Genomic DNA, 23,052 nt, shown 5'->3' on the forward strand with positions numbered 1-23,052 from the left:
CATGGGTGGGGAGAACCAGGAAATCCATTACAGGGGACTGCATTCTGGTGAGCTTCAGGGACAGGGGCACGGTGTCGCATATATGCCAAGGGGAGAATATATCAAGGGAATCTACCATCCATACCCTCCGTGTGTCTTTTTTCTTCCCTATTACGCCAGGCCCACATCACCCACCCCCAAACCATGATAGATGGGAGAAAGTCAGAAGTAGTGGGCGTCACCAGTCTTCTCATCCCTGGCCACTTTTGGGTAGACCGGCACCTTTTCTCCCAATTTATAATCGGTTTAACTGTTTAAATGGCCTAGAGGGGGTGGATTGACAAATAGGTAAGGCCTCTAAGGTGATCTCAGAAAAGGGCGCCCAAGCAGAAACACCAGAGGGGCTAAGACATTCGGCCCTGCAATCCCAAATAGATAGGGCGGAGGATCCTATGCTTGTAGCTAATAATCAACCAACACATACTCAGACACCGCCTTTAACTTCCTTAGGGGAGGTGGAACTCATTCCATGTCGGTTCCTTAGTTGGAATGTGGCGGGCACTAGAGCCAAAAGAACAGATCCCACATGGTTAGACTTCATAGCCAGCAACCACGTAATTGCTCTCCAAGAAACATGGGACACCTCACCTACTTTCTGGTTGGACGGGTTCACAAGTTTTACTATACCTGCAACCCCAAGTAGTGCAGGAAGAGCTAAGGGTGGACTAGTTCTTCTCTTTTCACTTAAACTGGCAGGGACGTTTAAACAACTAGAGTCTGGCTCCCCAAACATTTTAATGGTAGAGTGGACTATCTCACCAGGGCGGGTCCTAGTGGTCTCAAATTTTTATAATTCTTGGGTTAGACAGACAGACACAGCCCATGTGGATCACTTGGAAAATGTTCTTACCGACTACAGTCAAAAATCTTGCACTAATTTCGATCTCATAATTTTAGGTGATTTTAATATTCAAAAATGTGTTTTAAAATGTAACTTAGGCAACCTGGAGGGTCAGACTGAAAGTGGTAATCTGCACTTTGCTCACACCAAAGCGGGGGAGGCGCTTGAATTTTTTCTTGCTAGCCTTAATATGTTTGAACCCCTTAGCACTGGTAGTGACGAATCTTTGCCCACTTACAAAGGGTCTGAAAGTGGGTCGGTGATAGACTTCATTTTCGTTTCTCATGGTTTAACCTCTAAGATGGGGATATATGAGGTAACTGCCTCCCCACACAGTGACCATAATCCAGTCTCTGCTCAGGTTCACTGGAGTGACTTATGGAGCAAACACCTGGGTTCTCCTAGGGCTTGCACATCGACGGTGCCCAGTGACCAGGGCAGACGGCTTAAGTGGGGTAAGGTGGTTCAGGAAACCTTTATGGCTTCCCTGTGCCCAAAGATAGAGGAAGCCATGTGTATTTGTCTAGACCAAAATGTCACTAGTAAAGAGACTGTTTTAGCTTTTAATTCTATTTGCTCACAAATAGCTAAGGAACTCACAGTTCCCAAATCCAATTTGCCGCCCAAGCCTTATAAGTGGTTTGACAGAAATTGTTCTAAAGCCCATAAAGACCTGAAAAATGCACTCAAAGCAAAACCGAGGGATAAAACCTTAATCTCTAAATTAAGATGGGAGTACAAATTGGCTATTAAAAATAGGAAAAACACAATTAAAAAAAATGCCTGGAATGACTTGCTTGATGTGGATATACTACGCAATAGTAAGAGATTCTGGGACATTATAAATAACCAATTCTTCTCTGGGGAGATTAACACAATCTCGGATTGCATTATCAGTGATGAGAAATGGGTTGATCATTTTAATAACATATACGGCGGTAATGACTCTGTGAATGAAAACGATATAGGACTGACCAGTGGGCTAGCGGCAGTAGAATTCTGCGAGGAGGAGGTATATAAAGCTATAATGGACTCCACGAAGAATAAGGCTCCGGGACCAGATGGAGTCCCGGTAGACTTTTTTATATATGCCCCAACAACCTGGTCTAAAGTCCTCACAAATGTTTTTAGGGCAACAAATGATGGATGTTTCCCAGAAACTTGGAATACATCTGTCATAGTACCCATTTTTAAAAAAGGAGATAGGGAGAATCCGGGATGCTACCGCCCAATTTCTTTAATAGACTCTGCCTTTAAGATTCTGGGCAGAGTACTATTGACTAAATTGAGATCAAACCTGGAGCTCTGTGGGGGCCTCGCAGAGATTCAATATGGCTTTAGGGAAAAACGGGGAACCTTAGAGCAATGCTCAAATTTACATCTCCTGATATCTAAGTACACGGTGGCCGGGGAGGGTTCACTATATTTAGCTTTTATGGACCTCTCCTCGGCCTTCGACTTGGTTAATAGGGCCAAGCTCTGGGTTATACTCCGTGAGCTTGGTATCGAGGATTCCTTGGTGGCCCTCATAGCAAGCTTGCACCAAGGACTTACTGCGAAGGTCCGGGTAACTAGGGAAGGGCGATGTTCTGACAGCTTTAGGTCAAATAAGGGTGTCCGACAAGGCTGCATTTTGGCCCCACTTTTATTCACTATTTATATTAATGATCTAGGAAAGTCCTTGTTAGCAGGCAACGCTGATGTCCCGCGGGTAGGTGGGAAGCAGATTCCGGCTCTGCTATATGCGGATGACGCTGTTCTCATCGCCCGCACGGGCATTGGTCTACAGACCCTTTTGGAGCTTTTTGGTTCCTTTATGGCTAAATTAGATTTAAAAATTAATGTGACCAAATCGCACACAATGATCGTGGGTCCGCAGAAAAATAAATCACACACAAAAACCTTTTTCTGTAAAGGCGAGGTTCTCTCCAGGGTCCCTGTTTTTCCATATTTAGGGGTCCTGTTTGACGAGAAGGGCTCCTGGGTCCCGCAAATTAAGGCCAAGCATATTTCTTTAGCCCGGTCCACAGCAGCCCTGATGGATTTCACTAAAAGACTAGGGGCTAAACCAATGGAAGCCGTGTTAAAAGTTTACAAAAGTAAATGCATTTCGATAGCCTCATATGGTGCAGCATTGTGGGGTTATACCAACCTGGATAGTATGCAGAGGGTAGAGAATAAGATTATTAGAAGAATCCTGTCGGTTCCAAACTCCACACCTACTTACTCCATACATGAGGAAGTTGGCCTACCCTATATCATAGATGGATTGAAATTGGCCCCTTTACTTTTTTGGGCCAATACCTGGTTAAATACTGAGTTGTCTTTAAACCATACAATTCTTAAAGATGTGACTGCAAGGGAGGGGGCAATGAACATACCCTGGTTGAGATACATAAAGTCATCATTCACTGCCCTCGGGAGACCTGACCTATATTCAACACCGTCAATAATCAGGAAAGCAGATATTGCATGGATTAAGAAGGAATTCCAGGGGAGGACACGCTTAATGAGAGAGGAGTCTGAAGTTAACAAACCATCAGTAAGAGCACATTTGGTTTTGTCCTCTTCCTCCTCGATGGAACCATACCTGCAATATGTTTCTAAACCCTTGCACAGATTTTTGCTAACCAGATTTAGAATGAACTTGATCCACTATTTACTAGGCACCTTCCCTATGTGGGGTAAACCGGAGCATGCACCACCGTGTGAGTGTGACCAGTTTTCTAATCAGGACACTCTCCATTTTCTGTTTTTTTGTGCATTTCATGACACGGAGAGGAGAAAATATCTAATTCCCCTCTTGAAAATTCTTGGCTTCATACAAGTGAGACCAGCCTTGCTTTATCTCCAAAGATTACCGGATGCACACGTCACTTTTTGTGTAGCAAGTTTTCTAACAGCCGCTTACAGAGGAAGAAACAAAAGAATTCCTAGAACTGTATTGCTTTAACCCAAATATTAACATATTAACTGTAACTTTATTTCATATTTCATGGAGATTAATTAAGTGACTCTTTCACGGACACTGTGTAAAAACAAAATGAATTGTGGGTACTTTTGATATGTTTTTAATGTATGTTTTTCTCTTGCCTTTTATGATTTTAACAAAAATCGAATAAAGTGTATTGTGACTGACTGACTGACTGACTGCTTGTTTTTAATTAATCCAGTTCAGTAGAAGACAGCTGAGAGTCTTTGGCAGCCCACTGTGAGGCACTTCATTCTTACACTTTGTAGTTGTGCACTGGGCAAAGGTAACCAATTAAGACAGGAAAATGATTTCTTGAAGACCGTGAGGGGCAGGGATTGTCGGGTAAACCTAACCTAATGTGGCGATTGCAAATTTTGGGGCCTGTTGTATGAAGGCTTTGTGTGGTAGCAAACGACCCAATTCATAGAATTGAGCCATTGGCAACTGCAAAAATACCGTTTGTTATGTAGAAACCTCAAATTGCGATTCAGTAGAACATTACCAAATTGTATTTTGGGGTTGCGATCGAATACCGTTTTGGCATTGGGAAGGGGCGAATTTAGAGCATCCTTTTCAAATACCAAATCTGAATGGTATGTATTAATGTTTTGCGATGGAAATCTGATGGCAAAATATTAATACTTTATGGACTACATCATTAGAATGATTTCTGTGCAAATGGGAAGGGGTCAAAGGGACCCCTTCCGATTTGAGAATGATGAAAAATATATATTTTATGAATGGGCAGTGGTCCTACTCTTAAAACAATTTAGTTACATGTTTTTCTTCATTTAAACACATCTTAGGGTCATAGAAAGATAAAGGCCTGTTGCCTTGGCTATTTTTTAATACCTAGTCTGCTGTCTGATGGTGTTCTGGCTGCGGGTGTGCCTAGAACCATCACAGATGTCTAGATTGTCTGCTAGATAATCAGGGAGTCTTGTAATGATGGTTTTGTGAATGATACTTTTGGTTTCAAAGATGGTGTAGGCTGGCAGGTAGAGCCAGTGGAGTTCCATCAGGATGGGGGTGATGTGATCATGTTTCTTCAGGCCCTGGATGAGCTGTGCTGTGCCGTGTAGGATGCCCTTAGAGGGTATAATTGTTGAGTCTCAGAGTCCATGGAGCAAGGCATTATCACCATCTTCATGTGAGAGTCCTAGGGCATGAGCAGTAGTTCTGTAGTTGCCTTGTGGAAGAAACGGTTTCACTTTCTTTAGAAGAGAGCTGGTACCAGTCACCTTTTCTTTGGCAGTAAATTCTTTGAGTCTGAGGGTGTATCTGAGTGACTTTGCAATTGACGCAAGTTGGATGTGAAGCCATCAAGGTTCATGTCCTGTCTTGTTTGTTTTTTCTTGGCAAATAACAAGAATTTTGTCTTGGTCCATTTGTTCTTCATGTAGGTAATGCCTTAGTTCCTAATCAAAACTATAATTTAGTGCTCAATTTTCAGGTTCATATATATTGGGTTGTAAAGGTAAGTTGTAACATGTACAAGGAAACCATCCAGAATTGTGCAGGGGCACATGCATACAACACAGGCAAACTTTAATTGTGGGTGTTTATTGTATGTTTCAGGCAGTGTCAGTGGCTGCTCAAGCCCTCCATTTTTTCAATAGCCCTCAACGAGTGCAATCTTCTTTGAGCTGAATTTGTGAATATGCATTTGGCTAATTATATAATTCAAACCTTGAAGGTGGAGGCATGAAGGAAGGAAGGAAGCAAATCAGGGCCCGTTTTACAAACTATGTATGCCCTGAGAGCACAATGGTTGTGTGCACCCCTTTTTTAGCACCCATGGGGAACTATAGTATTACAGAAGAAGGCACAGATGCTTGTGTGCTCTCATTGGTAATACAGTTAGTGTCCGTGCTCATAGAGTGTTGGCAGTATTTTAAGGGGGCGTTCCCTCAGTTGCATGAGGCATGGCTCACGGCTAATGAGGGGAACACTTTGCCTGTGTGCCTGTACCCTATTACGGATACTGTCGCAGAGGCAAAGAGGCTGTCAAAAGATGCACTGACTGTGCTCCACGATAAGGATCCCTGCAAGGAGGGAAGGCGGATCCCCCTGCAGACAGGTACAATCACTCAAAGCATCCACCTGGAGGGGGATCTCTGCCCTCTCTTTGAAGTGCATGTGAGTGCCGCCTGAACAGGGTAAGACGGTCTGTCTTTCACTAATACGCTGCCGCCAGGGCAGTGCAAGTTTACTGCCACCGCGGTGTCAGTGCATCACTCGTAATGTGGCGCACTGTCCCTATTTTCACCCGGCGCAACTGCTTAAAGGTGCGCTTTGGCACAAACAGTGATAGTGAGCCTGTTCAGTAATATGAGTCCAGATCGCTCTTGGAGCGCAGAAGAGCTTAAAAACTGTTTATAAGATGCAAACAGCCTTAGTTGCTTGTGGCCTGGCAGGAGGAGCACAGATGAGTGAGACATACGAAGTTCGAAAAATACAAATATCCTTATGCAGATGGCATGGGGTTTGTTTGGCTTTTGTGAGTGATCTACCTGTGCTCCTCATCATATGAAAACATATTCATTGGCCTCAATGTTGCATTGCTTGGTTCATTTATCCTATTATCCTATAAAAACAGACGTATTTCTGCCTCCATGTCATATGCGTGAGGGTGAGTATGTTGGCACTACGTAGTGACAAACTCTACTGCACTCAACTAAGTGCACAGTTTTCAGCAAAGAGGCGAGCAATTGTGGTTATAAACTTCACATGCTGTTCAGAGAAGACCCATATTTTCAGCTTCTTCCTAAAACTCAGCTTGGTAGGCTTGGAATGGATGACCACTTGAACCCAGGTAGCCCTAAAGGCTCTTTACCCCAGCTTTTTGTAACTACGTTTTAGAACAGAGTGATAAGATCTCAGTATATTAGTGTAGAAACTCCTCACTGCAGCAGCAATGGTCAATTTCATATCCTTGTCCGGGGCACAGGATTCAGAATTTTATTTAAATCAAGAGACTCCTGTAGATAAGTCGATTCCAAGACCGTCATGCTATCAGTTCCCATGTCACTGTGCAATACAAATAACTTGTTTTGTTCTATCTCACTTCATACAACACTTCTGCCGTTTCGAAGTACTGTAAGTTGCAGATGTTACTCTTACCAAATTTCTGTTATTTAAATTACTGACCTTTGAGAGGATTGAAGGCTGAGTTGAATTAATTAATCAACTATGGGCATTTAATATAGTGCACAGCTACTCAAGAAGAGTGACCTGGCGCTGAGAGAACAAGTGGTAGGATTTTTGATGTGCGACTAGATTTTAAAAAAGCCAAGTTTTAAGATGCTTCTTGAAAATAGATCGATCTGAAATGGCTCTCAGTGCGGCAGGTAGTTTGTTCCATGCATGTGCGCCCAGGAACACAAATGACCTGCCCCCCCCCCCATACGGGCCAAGTGAACTTTGGGGGTGCGGATGAAGTCAGAGGAAGATCATCTTAAGGTCCGTACTGGAATATAACGGTTAGTGCGTTTGCTAAGATGGCTTGCCCCTTTTCCATGAAGGGCCTTGAAAAAACTCAATAGGGCTTTGCATTTGATCCTTTCTTTCACTCGCAACCAATGAAGGTATTTAAGAAGGGGGTCATATAAGACCTGGGTTTTGGTCTAAGAATCGCCCTGTCTGCAGAGTTTTGCATCACTTGCAGGCACTGGATAAGATAGCAGGGTAGGCCCAGGTACAGTATTTTAGCATAGTCCAGTCTTGACGTCACCAATGCTTGGACCACTATTTTCCTAGGTTCCGTTGTCAATAGTAGGAGCAATTTATTTTAACATAAGAAGTATGCCAAAGCATGAGCCTCCGGGAGCTTGAACCTGGGTCCTCATGGAGAGGGCACTATCCATAGAGATGTCTAGATTTGTAACCGTTGTTTGAACTGCATGTGGCGGCAACAGCTCCTCACCTACCATACATTCCAATTGCTCACTGCAGGTTGACCAAAAAAAAAACAATCTCTGATTTATCCGGATTGCATTTCAACTGATTCACTTTGAGCCAATTAAACACCTTTGTAAGACACTATCTGATGTTTTCACCATCGAAGTCAGTTCCCTTTTCGCAGGTGAAAATCATTTGAGTATTGTCTGCGTAGGATAGAATGTTAGCACCATTAGCTTCTGTCAAGGGTGCCTAGGGGACATATATAAATTAAAAAGAGTAGGGCTAAGGATAGATCCCTGGGGTACTCCCACATTTATGCTAGGCATGGGGGATGAGAAAGGACGTATCCATATTTCCTGAGATCTGTCTTGCAGAAAAGAGGTTATCCTTGCCAGTGCTGTCCCACCAAAAGCCAGTATCGAATGCACCTGAAAGGTCAAGCAAAATAAAAGCAACCCTCCCCCACCCGTGATCCAGTTTTTCTCTGATGTGCTCAGTCACCTCCATTAGGGCAGATTCTGTGCTATAGTTAGACCTGAAACCAGATTGGCATCGATGAAGCAGATTAAAGCTTTCTGCATGATCAGAAATAGCTTTATGCGCATGTTTTTCTAAAACTTTAGAGAGGGCTGGGAGGAGAGAAATAAACCTTTATTTGGCCGGATCGTAATGATTAGCAGTTGTTTTTTTTTAGAAGTGGTAAAGTTTTTGCCTACTTCCAAATACGTAGCACTTTGCCAGTAGAAAGAGATAAATAGGTTAAGTACCTTATTTACTGTAAAATTGTTAGTGGGAGCAAGATATGCTAATAGTTTAGCTGGACAAGCATCTATTGCATGCCCAGACTTGAGGCATTTAAGGTAAGTGAGTGACTTGGCCAGTTGTATTTCAGGAAGCTCTAATAATGTAGGAGTCAGGGCAGGGCAGCAGACTTTCTGATCAGAGGTTGTTCTATGACTTGCTCCTCCAGTATTTTTTGGGAAAGATTGTTGGATTATAGCAATCTTATTATGGAGGAATGGTGCCACCTGCTTAGTCCACTCAGCTGAGTGAGGGGATTCTTTCTTAATTGCCGAAGGGGAGGTGAAAGATTTTACAATGTTGAAAATGTCCTTTCCCTTATTGTGGGCAGTTTCAATCTTCACCTGCAGATAATTCTTTCTGGCTTCTTTCACCTGAAGTTAATAGGATTTTAAGGCAGCTGAACTTGCAACGACTGCATTGATTGAACGGCAGGCATTGAATTCCTAGAACTGTGCACCCATATTCATTCTGTCAGAATAAGTCATTCCAATGCATTAGAAGGATTGCTGCGCCACTCCTTCCTGTTGCTAAAAGTAGGGGATTGACTGTATGGTAGAAGCCAGAGGCATCTTTGTTTCAGGTGTACTCTGAAGTTGGTCCTTCAGACTGCCTGCAATACCGGTTTGTCTGAGCTGGCAAGAGTCAGTGGCACTGCAGCATCAGACTCAGGCAGAGCTTCTCAGGCCTGCTGAGGACCAATCCCTGCAGTGCTCCCAAGTTCATATTGGTATGTAGAAGAGGAAGCCTGTAACTTCGAAGAACATTTCTCGACATGTATTACCTTTATATTGTTAAGGTGTTAATGTTACTGCAGTGCTTGTCTTCACAAGAGAAAGCTGTGTTTTGTCCAAGACAATTTAATTTTGAACAGACTCTATTGTACAGCTGTATTGAAAGATCAGTGTTTTATTCTAAGGTGTGTTAATTGGGATCGGCCACATTAAGTTATGGAACTGTTAGACTTTTCAGAGACAGTTTAGCTGTCCTACAAAATGAACAGCATAAGATCAACCTATTATTAAATATTCTACAATTCCAGGATTCGATGATACAAGTCAGATCCATTCATTGGTTCAGGGTTCGTATTTTCCATTGCATACATTGATACACTGTAATGAGTTTTACGTAAATAGCAGTGTGACTTTCTAAAGCACCACTGTTTACAGAGGCTGGCAAACCTGTTGGCTACATTTTTCTTTTTCTGAAGGCCACATCACTCTCTCCAGTGAGTGCCTTCCTTGTTTGCTTTTCTGAAAGTATCAGAGACCTTATCCTTTGAGTAGCACCTTGACAGCTTTTCCATTGTTCTAGCTCTCTTCAGGTAGTAGTATCCGCTTGATAGTGGTCCCTACTTCTTACTTTGTATACAAGTTATGGCACACAGTTGTTCTCAAGTTGCATATAGAGACCTGGCTCATAAATGAAACCCAACCAAGCTCCATCGAGTGCAAGTATTGGACTAAGGATTGGCTACAGATGGCACTAAGGTAGGCTTGTCTACTCTATCAGGATCGTTTAGCCCATGAGGTGATAACATGTGCAAAAAGACCCTGATGCGAATAATTCAAGAGCCCAGCTATGGGTACGTTTGAGCCTGACTTTCATAGAAGACATTTTTTGCTTTTAATTGTGGTGCGTGGAAGCGTACTTTGTCTATCGGTAGGCAGTGGTTAAAGTACAGGAACCGGTCAATAGCCTTGTCTCACTCTGTACCACACTAAACTGCCTCGTCCTGTGGCCTGGCAATGCACTTCTCCCTGCTGTAATAAGGATATCAATCAACAATAAGGGGCTATTGTGCAAAGATTTCAATAGTAAACTCAGTATTCTTTTGTGAAACTAGGTAAAGCTGTGACCTAGTTGATCCAACTTTTCTCTGTTACATCTTTATTCAAACTGTTATTTGTTTACATGTTTGTGTGGCAAGGCAGGGTAATTAACTGTGACCAGTCTTCCCGTCTCTTCGCAAGAATCTTTTCAAATATGCCCTTTGATTAAAAAAAACAACAACAAAAAACACCCAGAATCCTACCTGAATCAACAATAACATTTGCAAGCTATCGGCTCATGATCTCTCGGCAGTATGCTTAGTTTCATAACTTTAGTGCTGTGGGTGTCAGAAACACATATGCATGGACAGAAGATAGAAACTTGAAGCCTCATTTTTCGGCGTGGCACCTTGTTACCCATGGGGTTACAGGCAGGGTGGTGAAATTAGATGTGAAAATGGGGAATGTGGGTAGATTTCCACACAGGTTCTGGTTCTGGTTTGTTTTTCTTGTTAATCGCTAGTGCTTTTACACTGAGGCACCAAAACACAGAGAAATGGAGGAAAGTGTTGATGTGTTTTCATCGACCTTGTTATAATCATCATTTCTCTTTCTCTTTTTTCCAGTGAGCGACAGCTGTTTTAGGAACCTTGCTGAGGATCGCAGTGGCATTAATCTCAAGGACCTAGTTCAAGATCCGTCTTTGTAAGTATTTTACTTCCGTTATTACAGTTCTGTAAATTTGCAGCAGGTTCTCATGTGGAGGAAAGTGCTGAGTTGGTGTGGATTAATTTCAGTACATTTAGGCTGAATCTTCAGAAGTGGTGGTGCACTGTCACTACTCATGTTCTTTATTGAATCTATAAAAAGTGGCTAAGTCCATACCGTGCCACACATCATGGGCAGATTGGATCTGGATAGGTTTATCATCAATGGCTCTGCATTTGAGAACCAGCAATATTAAATGTAAGTGCTAGTCCCAGCATCACAAGAGCATGAGGGATGCCTTGTGTGATGTTATCAGTGCTTTATTCCATGTTTGTCTTGCTCTTCCATCCACATTCTTCTGATTAGGGAAGACAGTGGCAATCTCAGGTGTGCAGCTTAAATTGTTAGATTACTTTTTATCAGGCAAATTTATAGAAATACATATTTGCTCTAGTGCCTTTCAACTACCGTGGTTCTTGTTCTGTCAAGCAGAAACAGTGTAGTTCATATTTTGATGTTGTCAATGTCTTATAATGCTGATTTGGTTAATAGATCTTGAATGTGCTACCAATTTATAGGCGAGCTTCCAGGCACCACTGCTCAACTTTTCCAGTTCTACAATAGTTGTGGGAATTGAATTGTACTGTTCATACTAGTATGTGTGGGGGAAACACAGGTCTGTACCTTATGGTGAAACTTTAACCACATAGTCAGTCATGCACAGTTAGCTTTTGAGTTAAAACCTCACATTTGACATGCTTTCAATGAAAATGTGACTCTCCGGTAACACCTACTAAACCTCTATGCACACATGCATCCCTTTGATGGTTTTTGTTGTACAGTGGAGCTATGTTAACAGCCCTCAATAACGAAGTGACCCAAATCACATCAGTATGTAGCAAAGGCTGTAAAATGAGCCAATGACAACATGATTCCGCAGCAGGAGTGCTGGAGATCATAGACACCTTTTGAATGTCCCTTGTGTTGTGTATAACAAACCCTCTGCCCCCCATCCAAACTTCAAGTTATAATTTCCAAATCACCCATGTGTCCCTTACTTCTTTATCGTTTGGTTTTATATGTAAATAAGCGAACTCATAATTTGACCATTGTCCTTTTCAAGTTTGTAGCAATTAAAACACTTCTGAACCCACTTGGCATCAATCTAATGAAAACATTTCAATTATTAATGCAATAGATTTTTCTGATTCGTATTTTCATATTAGCATAATAATGTAGCAGTGATGTCAGCTTAGTGGCTTATGTCAGCGTAAAGCCAGTTGCAAATGTATTTAATAACTCATTCACGCTGGCGTTTATCTGATTTAGCATGGAATGTTGAGTTGACTTTCATACAAACACTTGAGGTTACAACCCTAAGGTGTAACCCTAGAAGCCAGATGTACAATGTGCAGATATTACAGATCAGAAGCAATTGATCGTTCTCCGACCTACAGTGGTTTTATGTGATTTTGATGTGCACTGTTTTAACTCCGACTCAACATTCCTATCATATGCCGATTTCATTAAGTGAGATTGAGTGGGATTGCCCTATTTTCCTACATATGTATCTACTTTAATCTCGTACCTTTAAAAATATTTTTCTGCTTTGCTTAATCCTACTCCTATAATTGTGGACACACAGCATGGCAGACAAGCAGATCACAATCAAAGTAGAGGTCAGGCATCAGTTTGGATTTCTCCAGTCAACTCTTCAGGTGTTGGAATTATTTGATAGAGGATAATTTTGAGTGCTCGTATCATACGTTCTTGACAGCTGGCTTCTGCCATTCCGATATTGTTCTCCCTTGGTTTTGCGCTGCCGGATACAGTGGCCCTGATTCATAAAGCTTGATATACTAGTCAGTGGGACTTACTCTTCTTGTAGTACGACTAAATTGCAGGAGAAAGCCAGAAGTACTTGTGGCTTACCCTTGGAATTCAAGAATACTACATGAGGAAGTCAAGACAAACTCTTTGTGAATTGCTCCCAAACATAGTGTGTATTCAGGTGTTTGCACTACAGTTCCACATGTTGTTATGAAACCTACCCGATGCAGGCAAAACACACAATGATATGTTCTATTCAACACACTACTTGTTTTTTCAATGTACCCTCAGTCGAGCAAATGCTGCTCTGTAAAGTAGAGCATCATAAATGAAAGATCAGTATATATCTTCATTCTTCTACACTATTCAGACAGCAAAAAGTCTGAAATGTGTGCTCTCCAGCTTTCATCCTAGGGTTTGCACTGATTCCTAAATCCAAACAATTGTACATTTCAGTCTATAGCCCGTATCTTCATGTCCTCCTCTGGATTATCAGAAGCACCCACAATCCTTAATAGTACGAACTCAGGGAAGGCACACAGGACATTGATATTCTTGTGACCACAGGGAAACCTCTTCTCTCAGTGGAGAAAGCCCTTCGCTTACACCTGACCAACCAGATCCATGGCATGCTTGCTTCTTTTACTCCCTATGGCATTGCATCTGATCCCAACATAAAATACAAAGGCTAAGGATTATGGAAGGAGAAAGAGGAATGAGGGTTTCACTTTCTAATCTGTCCTCATTGCCCCTTTTGTATGTAATCGGATGAGCAGCCTCAGCCTGGAACACTAAGGTGCTCTTGTATTGTTTATCTGGAGAGAGACTTTCTGTGAAAAATGCATCGTTCTATGCATTTGGACTTCGAGCTAAAAAGAATGCAATGCTTATTTAAAATAAATATCCATGATTTAATATGGAAACGCATTTTTGTTATTATCAACCTCCTTAAATGTGCTCTCATCAAGAATGCACATTACTCCCTATTAAATACTTCTGCTCTCAGCTTCTAAAAGAATGGAATACAATACTCCCTTTAAAACCGGTTTTGGAGTAGTAGTGTGTAGGTCTGTCAGAATGTCTGTGTAGTTTAAATTTGTGCACCCCAATGTTGACTTGATATGGGGTGACAGAGGCAGCTAGTTTTGGTTTAATGTGGGCTCAGCGCCAATTAGCGCCGCTGGACTATTGTTACTTTAAGTAACTAGAGTACTCTGGCTAAAATCCACGGTTAGTTTGTGATTGGTCCATAATGCCATACCTTGGAAACCAAAGTACTTTTAAAGCCTTGGTGTTACCTCTTGTTCCTTCTTTATTGAACATTCTTTTTTTAAGTTCAAGTTTATTGAAACCAAAACATAGCATAGAATACAGAATGTAATACACTCAATCAATGAAAGGTATATGAGATACAAAAATAAAATTGAGAAGGCATAATAAAACGGAATCAATAAACACCTATATCTAAGTCATGGAAAAGGAAAACAAGGGGGGAAAAGGAAACAAAACAAAAAGGGAAGTGAAGTATGAACATTTCATAAAATATAACATTGTATGCAGATATTAAAACTTAAATAAAATGTATACAATTGACAGCGAGTAATAAATAAGCATAAAACTTCATAAATCGAAGGAAAAAGATAAATAAGCAAAATCATGGCGGCTTATGAACATCATCAGATGGATTTTGGTGGGTAACAATAGTATTTTGAGGAGAGGGAGAGGTTTCGGAGAGGTAGGTAGTAAGAGGAATCCATACTAGGTCTCGTTTAACAGCTAAGGAAACGGGGGTATCATAATTGGTATCAAGCCTATGGTGAAAACAAATAGCATTCCACCAAGCTGAATAACTGACTTTGGTAGAATCTTTCCAATTGGAGGTAATCAGATGAAAGGCTATGGCCAAAATAAGTCAAGCAACATATAGTGAGAAGGGGAGAGTGGTAAATCAGGAGACAAAGAACCCAAAAGGACGTTGGAAAGGGAGAAAGGGAGTGTGAAACCAAAAATTTTGTGCAAGCGGGACCAAATCAATTGCCAAAAGGAAGCAATGCTGGGGCAGTGGAACAACATATGAAGTAAATCAGCAGATTGGCGAGGACAGGACCAACACTTAGGCGAAATGTCCTGGGAGAATGTGGCCAATTTCTGTGGAGTTAATAGTAAACGGTGATATAAAAAGTAAAGAGTTTGGGTAGTATTAGAAGCTCTGGATGTTTTGTGTATTTTTAACCACAGCTTACCCCATAGAGAGACAGGCCAGGATAATGACAAATCCCGTTCCCAGGCCAATTCAGTCTTCGATTTGAGTCGGTCAGGTGAAGTTATAAGACATTTGTAAATGTGAGAAGCGGACGGAGAGGAATTCAAAAGCGGGCTAATGATAGAGTAAGAGGAGGTTGTCTCAGAGGAAGAAGGAAGAGATCTTTATTGAACATTCTAGTTGGTTAAACTGGCTACTTGTTTGAATTTTTAGGGATTAAAAGACTTCCCGCAGCCCCCAAGAGAGTCTTTTTTTAAGATTTATAAACTCTTCCCCTTCAGACCTTTCATTTGGCGTTTATTATATATTCACACTTCTGACAATTCAGGACGATTTACTGACAGTTTCCCCAAAGGAAATTAGCCAGAATGATTTAGTGACAATTAGATCTGTAATGAGCAATGCTAAAATGACTAAATAAAAAAGACATGTAACATGTTGGCTTGTCCTGAAAGCTGAAATATGTATTTTAGAAAAAAAGGTCGCATTCAAATGTGAGTATCCTGATATTTTCTTACTACCTCTTTGCCCTTTTTGCAGATTTTGTTGAGGGTCAGCTGAAAAGTATAAATTTGCATTTAAAGGAAAAACATCTTTCTGCGCTTTCAAGAGCCACCATAAATCCATGTTTATGAGAAAACCATGCTGGTTTATAGCCACACTCTCAATCTTTTCTCTTGTTCTGAATTTTATTTTAATTTTTTTTGTGTGAAATTGTTTGTCTTGGAAATATCAATTTGGCCTGCCTTAATCACTCACCAATTATATCTTTATATATTTGAGGTATTGATGATCTAAAAACAGCTCACACAGTCATTGCAGCCTGTATTTGTTTTTTTGGAATTGGAGCCTTTATTTATGTATTACATTAGGCCAAAGCATAAAAGCTTTCAAGGTATTACCTCATGAGTCTTGTAGGTAGACACAGATTGAAAACAGGTGAACATCCATGTTTAGCTTTGGGGAAAGGCACAACAACAGTTTAGTTGTCTTAGAAACGTCAAATTCAACCACTTCTCTTAATGTATTATCTCTAGTTGGATATAGCAGTGTTTTTAAGCACTAATTAGTCATTGTTTTCTTTTATTACCAGTTACAGGAGTGTCTTGGTTGCCAAGGAACATCTTCATTGGCTAGAGTATGTCAGAGCACACAAGTTTGTCCCATAGGCCTAAATTCTGCTAACTTCGTATGCGTGTCCACCTCCACATTTATCTTCGGGTGACTATCCGAACATTGCAGCACTCACCCCGTCACTCATAAACCTTTAGGGACATCTTTGTTCTGCCATCACGGCTACGCCCATAATCGTAGCAGACTGTCAACTAACTCTTGCATCGCCCTCTTATAGGGCTACCTTCCAACCTTATCGTTAGACGCTAATGGCCACCGTAAGTTTCACCACGTATGTCTTTCGGTGCCCAGGTTCTTCTACATTGCTTGGAATTTTTAACGTAAATTACCATCTGTTTGATTGACTGCTTGAAAATTTAACATTATATTCAAAGAAGCAAAGGTAATTTTACCCTGTTTGTGGTTTATCCACAAGTTCCTATTAACATTGGAAAAAAATGCAGGCACTAAAATCACTGTACTTTCAATTGTAAAATGTTCGTTAATGATTTGGCAATGTACAATTTAAAACCTTAGTACCAATGAGTGTGAAAACTATCCTTTTTTAAAACATTTATTGTTGATACATTTTAAGACATTTAATATTTTAAATATTAATAGAACAATATTGAAAGTACTTCTTATTGACCCAATGTCCCTTTAAATTGGTTTTAGAGATTCCCTATGTAAGAATATCCAGGACTGCATTTACACAGCTCTCCATTTGCCACAAGCACCTTTTGTATTAGAATTTCGAGAAATATGATTTATGTTACATTGTCGTCATAGGGATGCTGCGGGGATATCCATTCTGCAAGCTCTGTGACCTGGATGTGCAGAAGCTAAGATGTTGGGACATTATGCTTAAGGCTTAAATTCATGCACAGAATAAGGATCCTTTAAAGCAGAAAGAAGACCTGAGTCAGCCTCTTTAATTGGCTGATTCAGGGTTTCTTCTGCTTAAGCAGTTCACCGACGCTTGGATGATTCGAAGCCTTAAATAAATTATGCCAATAGTATTGTTAAACTTGCTTGTACTGTATATTGGTAGGGCCTCAAAGAACTCACATTGTGGCAGAGCTACCATTTGGGCAAAAAGCTTTTATTGGGGCATATGACAAGAACCCCCTCAGACCCCGCAAGTGAAGTGTGTAATGAATCACTGTATGTTGATTGGCCATCAGATTTAAAGAGAGCTATTTTGAATTCAGTTTATATGCTTGTTTTATAGCCACATACATAGTGAGTATGGGAAAGCCTATATAAACTATTTCACAACATTTTACGCACATAGCCTATGTGATTTTGGTTGCAGTCTTCATTTCAGCTAAGAGTGCAACCAGTTGCTTGCTCCTTCACCTTTACACATAATTTAGGGGGTGTCAATCTCTGGACCGGGGAAGGGGCGGTCCTCACACAACTCCTTTTTATGTGGGCCCAGCAATCGGTCAACTGGTAGACTCTTAGGATTTTCTGTTGGTAGCCTTAGTGACTGCTTTTTTTTAATGTAATGTTTGTATTTCAAGAATTTGATGGCCACATTTAGGCGGCAGTCGGTTTTCTTTCTATTTTTGTGGCATAGGTGTGCAATAAATATTGGTAAAAAATAACCATTGCACCAGCATACCAAAGCAAGACCTATTTGCTTTGCCAATGCTTCTTGAAATTGTAAGCCATGGTAGAACATGACAGTTGCTTTGCTAGGCCCCTATAAAGACACTGATTGAATACTGAGAATGCATAACCAGCACTTCCAATGTACTGACATATAAAGTATGTCTTCTCCATCACATATACCATACACTTCTCTTAGCAATTACTGTATTGTATTTAATGATAGCAGGTGATAGACTCATCCCCAATCAATTTTTCTTTATCAGTTTATGGCCACTGCATGTTTTCTTTTTACAAATATGTCTTCAAGGGATCTGTCCAAGTTCAGGTAATGGTATGAATTAGCATTTTTTAGGTGAAAACATTTCATCCTGTTATTCACCTCTTGACAGCGGCTAGACTGGCTTTAGCTCAGTTGTGAAAACTACCCATTGCACTGCCACTCCATGTTTGATGGGGACAAGTATGGTCCATTTACACCCGGAGCGCCTAACCCTGATCATGCAATACAGAATGGATACATGTGGCTCCACTTTTAGACATTCATTAACGCAAGAGGGATGACCACTGCGAACCGGGAAGGGTCCCGGAACTTGGGTGCAAAGTTGGCTATAACGACTGACCTCAGGCTCAGACCATACATAACTCTGTATAAGAGAAGTGTCTGGGTCGCATCATAGCAAAATGTGACCCTCTTATTATTAAATGTGTGATGATTGTGTACTTTGCTTACTTATTTTATATCTTTGTTTTATAAAAACGAAATGACAACACAGTTGTTCAAATAATAAAAAACTGAATATTTCAGCCTTTACTGGGTTTTGACAACCTTCAACCAGCCACTGTCAAGAGAGTTTAGGATTGAGCTGCACCAGTAAACTAAGATATTTACAAGCAATATTGATTGAGCAGGTCTCCAGTCTGAGCTCATCTGGCAGTGGATCCTAAAAAGATATTGTTTGGGCAAGATACATTTTTGGAAACATCACTGTTAGCGCACAACAAAGCTCTATACTGTTATTCAATTTAAATTTCAAACACAGCAGTCGCGGTAGAATGTCATCAAATCTTTGCCCTCCATCAAGAAAGAAGATGCTTTTCTTTGGAATATACTTTTTTGCTGAATTGAAGAAAATTAAGTCCCTGGGTATATGTATCAATTTACTTAGGCTGGCTGTTTGTCAGATACCATCAAAACAGTATGGCCTTTGCGAACATTTTAGTTTTATAAACATCAACAGTTTTTCACTCTCTAAGGCATTAAGGAGTTTGATATCCGTGTTTATATTAGAAGGTATGTATATAGAAAACCCTTGACCCTTATAGTACCTGAATTTGCGAAGGCTAAGTTAAAAAGAAAACGAGCTCAGCAATTCCATGTTGCATCCCAAGTAAGTTGACATGCTTTTCCATGATTCACTGCCCACATTAGCATGCATTCAAATAAATAACTACAACCCTCTTAAGCAGAACTCAATAGTTGGTAGTTTTCTCAGTTGATTCAGAGAATGCCTCGATGTAAATCATATATAGCATTCTAATATCTGAAACAGCCACACAGACAACACCTTTTTTATACTTTTTAATGTTATTGGAGTACCCATAACTAAGTAAATGGCGCCCAAGTTTGCTTTACTGTGCTGACCTCTAGAGAGATTTTCCCTCTACATTTTTGTTTATTTTTCGTCCTTTCTTGTTCTTTGGCCTCCTGATCACAGCTGTTTCCAAATTGTCATGTTGTATATAATTATATATAATAGAATAATTATTTTGTATGGCTATCGACCACCAATGCCAATCTGTACCTCCTTCCATGTAAGTGAAAAATGCTGAAGGTTAGAACAGAAGTGGGGCAAAATGAGACGTGCCTCTTGCGCCTTTAACATGATGTCTACCTATTTTCTATGAGAGTTTGCATAAGGCCAGTGTAGGATATGGCAGTAGCGCTCCAATTCCTCGCTTACAATGAACACTCCTATCCTTGATGCTTCTCTATGGCTATATTCATTTCACCAGGGTTTTTAAGTAACAATTTTGTATTACAGTCATTTGAATGATAAAAATGATCTTGCCAGTTTTAAAACAAACTGTGAGAAATTGTGATTTCCTTTGTGGTACCTGGTATTTAACCACTACCTCCAAGGTGTGTTATAGTCGCAGCCCAGGGAAGATGTATTGGCCTCCTGGCGTTAGGTGCAGAGGAAGGACCAGGCGATCTTTGTAGAAAGCAACCAGGCTAAATATAGTTTGTACGTGTCTGTGTTACGGCAGGTTGCTATGGCAAAAAACAGAAGTTATTGAAGTCAGCACAGGACAAAGATTTGCCAAAGCACCTCCCGCTTGCAGTACTGGCCGGTGATCCATGCACATTTCTTACATGCAGCCTTCGCAGTGCGTCAAATAAACAAAACATTTCAAATATTGATACTGTGCAGGAGTTTGTAGAGCTTGATAGTGAAGATATTTACAGCCAAACCACAGTTTGTATATTGTCTGCTGCTGGTATGTATATTCTAGAGTTGGTACCACAGGCATATTGCATTGCGGTTGGGAGCCACTGTAAGGTCCACAGTGCATGTATTTATCAGAATCCCACAGTAGGAAACTATCATCCCCTTAGTCCAGTTAGCAGGATTTACGCAAGCAACTGTGCTTCTAGAAAATTCATGGTCCGCATCTGCTCTTCAGTCTTCACAAGAGGCTTCTGGCCACAGTTCTAGACCACCGGGTAACTTACTTTGCTTTTACGGGGAGAGCATCCGTACAGTGGCCCCGGTGTCGGTCATTTCTTCATGGCCATCATTACCTGCGGTTATCTAATCTTGGATCGCTTCCTTACCTTACTTTAAGTAATCACTGTTTTTTTGTAAGCACTAGACCAACATCATTCACATGTTGCAGGATATTCCAGCGTAGTTGCTTCTAGTCTACCTTCACCTTTTCCAACTCCCCCCTCCCACTCCCCTCTGCAGGTCGCAACTGGGTTCTAAAAATGTGTGTGTGGCCAATGACCTGCCCTCCCTTCGGCCATCCTCTGTCTCGTTTCGTTTCAACCCTTGGATACTATAGGTCGTCCCTTTATTCAGCTGAGTTTCCTCACCCCCCTCCCCAGAATCCTGAAATGTTGTGTCCCCAGTTGGGGGACTATATCAGCGTTGAAGATTTGGCTTTAAGTATGTACTGTTGGAGAGACTGATTTCACCGCAGAGTCCTTACTCACCTCTGCACAGCTATGTTCAGTGACTTCAAGACCACATAGGGTCCAAGAGTGTCAGTTTATGCTACTCTTTAGGATAGCCACCAGGAGCGGCTTGTGTCGGGTAAAAGAGGCGGGCGGGGAGGTGGGAGACGAAGGAGACAAAAACAAAAAAAAATAACTTACCTGCCGACCTTCAGCATCGCATCCCGCTCTTCTACTTCTTTCCACTGCAGGCAGGCATAGGCTCCCAGCCTGCCCTATGGCCACTCCTGAAGTTGCTCTCATGAATGAGAGCAGCTTTAGGATTAGCCTGAGCGCTGACGATTTGCGCTCCAGGACAGACTTCAAAACCTGTGCCTACTCTCTTGAACCACTGCAAAGCAGCTGGGGTTGGAGAGAGCTTCACTGCGCATGTGTGTTTGGCTGGCCTGAGACGGTCGGCCAAACCCACATAAGCAGTGAAGGCAGTGCCCAACACTCCCCCTCCAGCCTGTCACCACCCTGGCCCCGCCCAAAAACTCGGCACAAGAAAAATAAAACTGGATTTAAACCTGTTTTATTATCGTTTTTTTTTTCACATTTTTAAAAGTGCTGGCGCCACTATGTAAATGTCTCTATTAGAATATTTGTATACAAATTAACCTTGTGTGGTTAGCAGGAATTCTCCAGTATTAGGGGTGTCTTTCGTAGATTCACATGCCTGAATCATTCCCCGTCGTCTGAGTGGGAGTCCCACAGTATATAAAAAAGCAATAATATGCTATAATAACATTGGAAAAACCAGAAATTCCCAACCAGGAAGTAAAGTAGCCCAAGCCACAGTAGAAAAAACATCCACACTCATGACTATCCTAGTCATTTTGTATAGTCCAAACTACAGCCAATCAGGCGACAGCACCCACCAGAATGTTCTCCCCAGAGGCTCAGGCTGTCAGATTTTCTACCGCACGTCGTGTGAAGGGAGTCTCCCTGAGCTCTGCTCAGTTCTTCTCTATTTTCCTTCTGGAATCTAGTTTTCTTCATTATGTCTTCCAAGAAATCTTTATTCAGACCTTGCGAATCTTGTGGGAAGCTCCGCCTTTTTAAAGAAGATCCCCACAAAAAGTGCATTTATTGCCTTTATCCTGAACATCAAATAAAGGACTGCAAGATCTGTAGAACCTTCCCTCAGAAGACCCTCAGAGACAGAGAGGGCCGCCTGCTTTTGTGGCTACAAAAGCTTAAGGATTCGGATTATCCTGCGTCTGAGGTAGGCAGTTTTGCTTCTAGTTCTACTACAGCCTCTAGGAAGAGAGCTGCTACTGAGGTGTTAACTTCTCCTGGGGCAAAAGCTAAAAAACAACTTCCATCTAAGGGGTCTGAGAGGCCTTCCCCTTCCAAGACTACTCCCCCTGTTAAGGAAAAAGGTGGTCCATCTACTCCCCCGAGAAGATCCACCAAGAAGTTACCTCAGACATCTGAGAAGATTTTACCTCCGATTCAGCCCCTGTCGTCGACTCCTTTGTCGTCGACTCCTTCGTCGTCTTCGAAGATTTCCGTTGGCCCTACATCTACATCAACGGTAACTTTTTCACCTACGATGGTCTGTCACTGTTGGACCTCTTTCGTCGACGGCAGAATCTTCATCTTCTGCCATCGTCGGCGCCTCGTCGACGGCTTCTCTGAAGAAATTTCCGTCTACGACATCGTCGACGATGGCTCTACCGTCGACGAGGAAGCTACCTTCGACGGGCTCGTCGACAAGTTCCGCTCCGTCGACGACGAAGGCTCCATCGTCGACGAAGGCGTCGACGAAGATAGTACAGTCGACTAAGTCAATTCCGTCGACGAAGCCAATTCCGTAGACGAAGCCAATTCCGTCTACGAAGTCAATTCCGTCGACGAAGTCCATACCGTCGATGAAGCCGGCATTGTCGACGACGACAACAACGTCGACGGCATCATCACTGTCGACGATGATAACCGCACCGTCGACGACTAGTTCGTCGTCTAAGG

The 23,052-nt window shown here is 41.6% G+C and overlaps 1 protein-coding gene across 10 annotated transcripts in view; it reads left to right on the forward strand.

The window, feature by feature from the left end:
- The window catches only part of GPHN (gephyrin), a 1,934,090-nt gene that overhangs the window by 441,812 nt on the left and 1,469,226 nt on the right, over positions 1-23,052 (forward strand). For all 10 annotated transcript variants that reach the window (XM_078659537.1, XM_078659532.1, XM_078659529.1 and 7 more), the window contains one exon: positions 10,957-11,035. In XM_078659537.1, the coding sequence (XP_078515663.1) occupies positions 10,957-11,035 (79 nt within the window). The remainder of the gene's footprint in view (positions 1-10,956; positions 11,036-23,052) is intronic.

This window comes from Lissotriton helveticus, chromosome 9 (genome assembly GCF_964261635.1).
Source record: "Lissotriton helveticus chromosome 9, aLisHel1.1, whole genome shotgun sequence".
Taxonomy (NCBI): domain Eukaryota; kingdom Metazoa; phylum Chordata; class Amphibia; order Caudata; family Salamandridae; genus Lissotriton; species Lissotriton helveticus.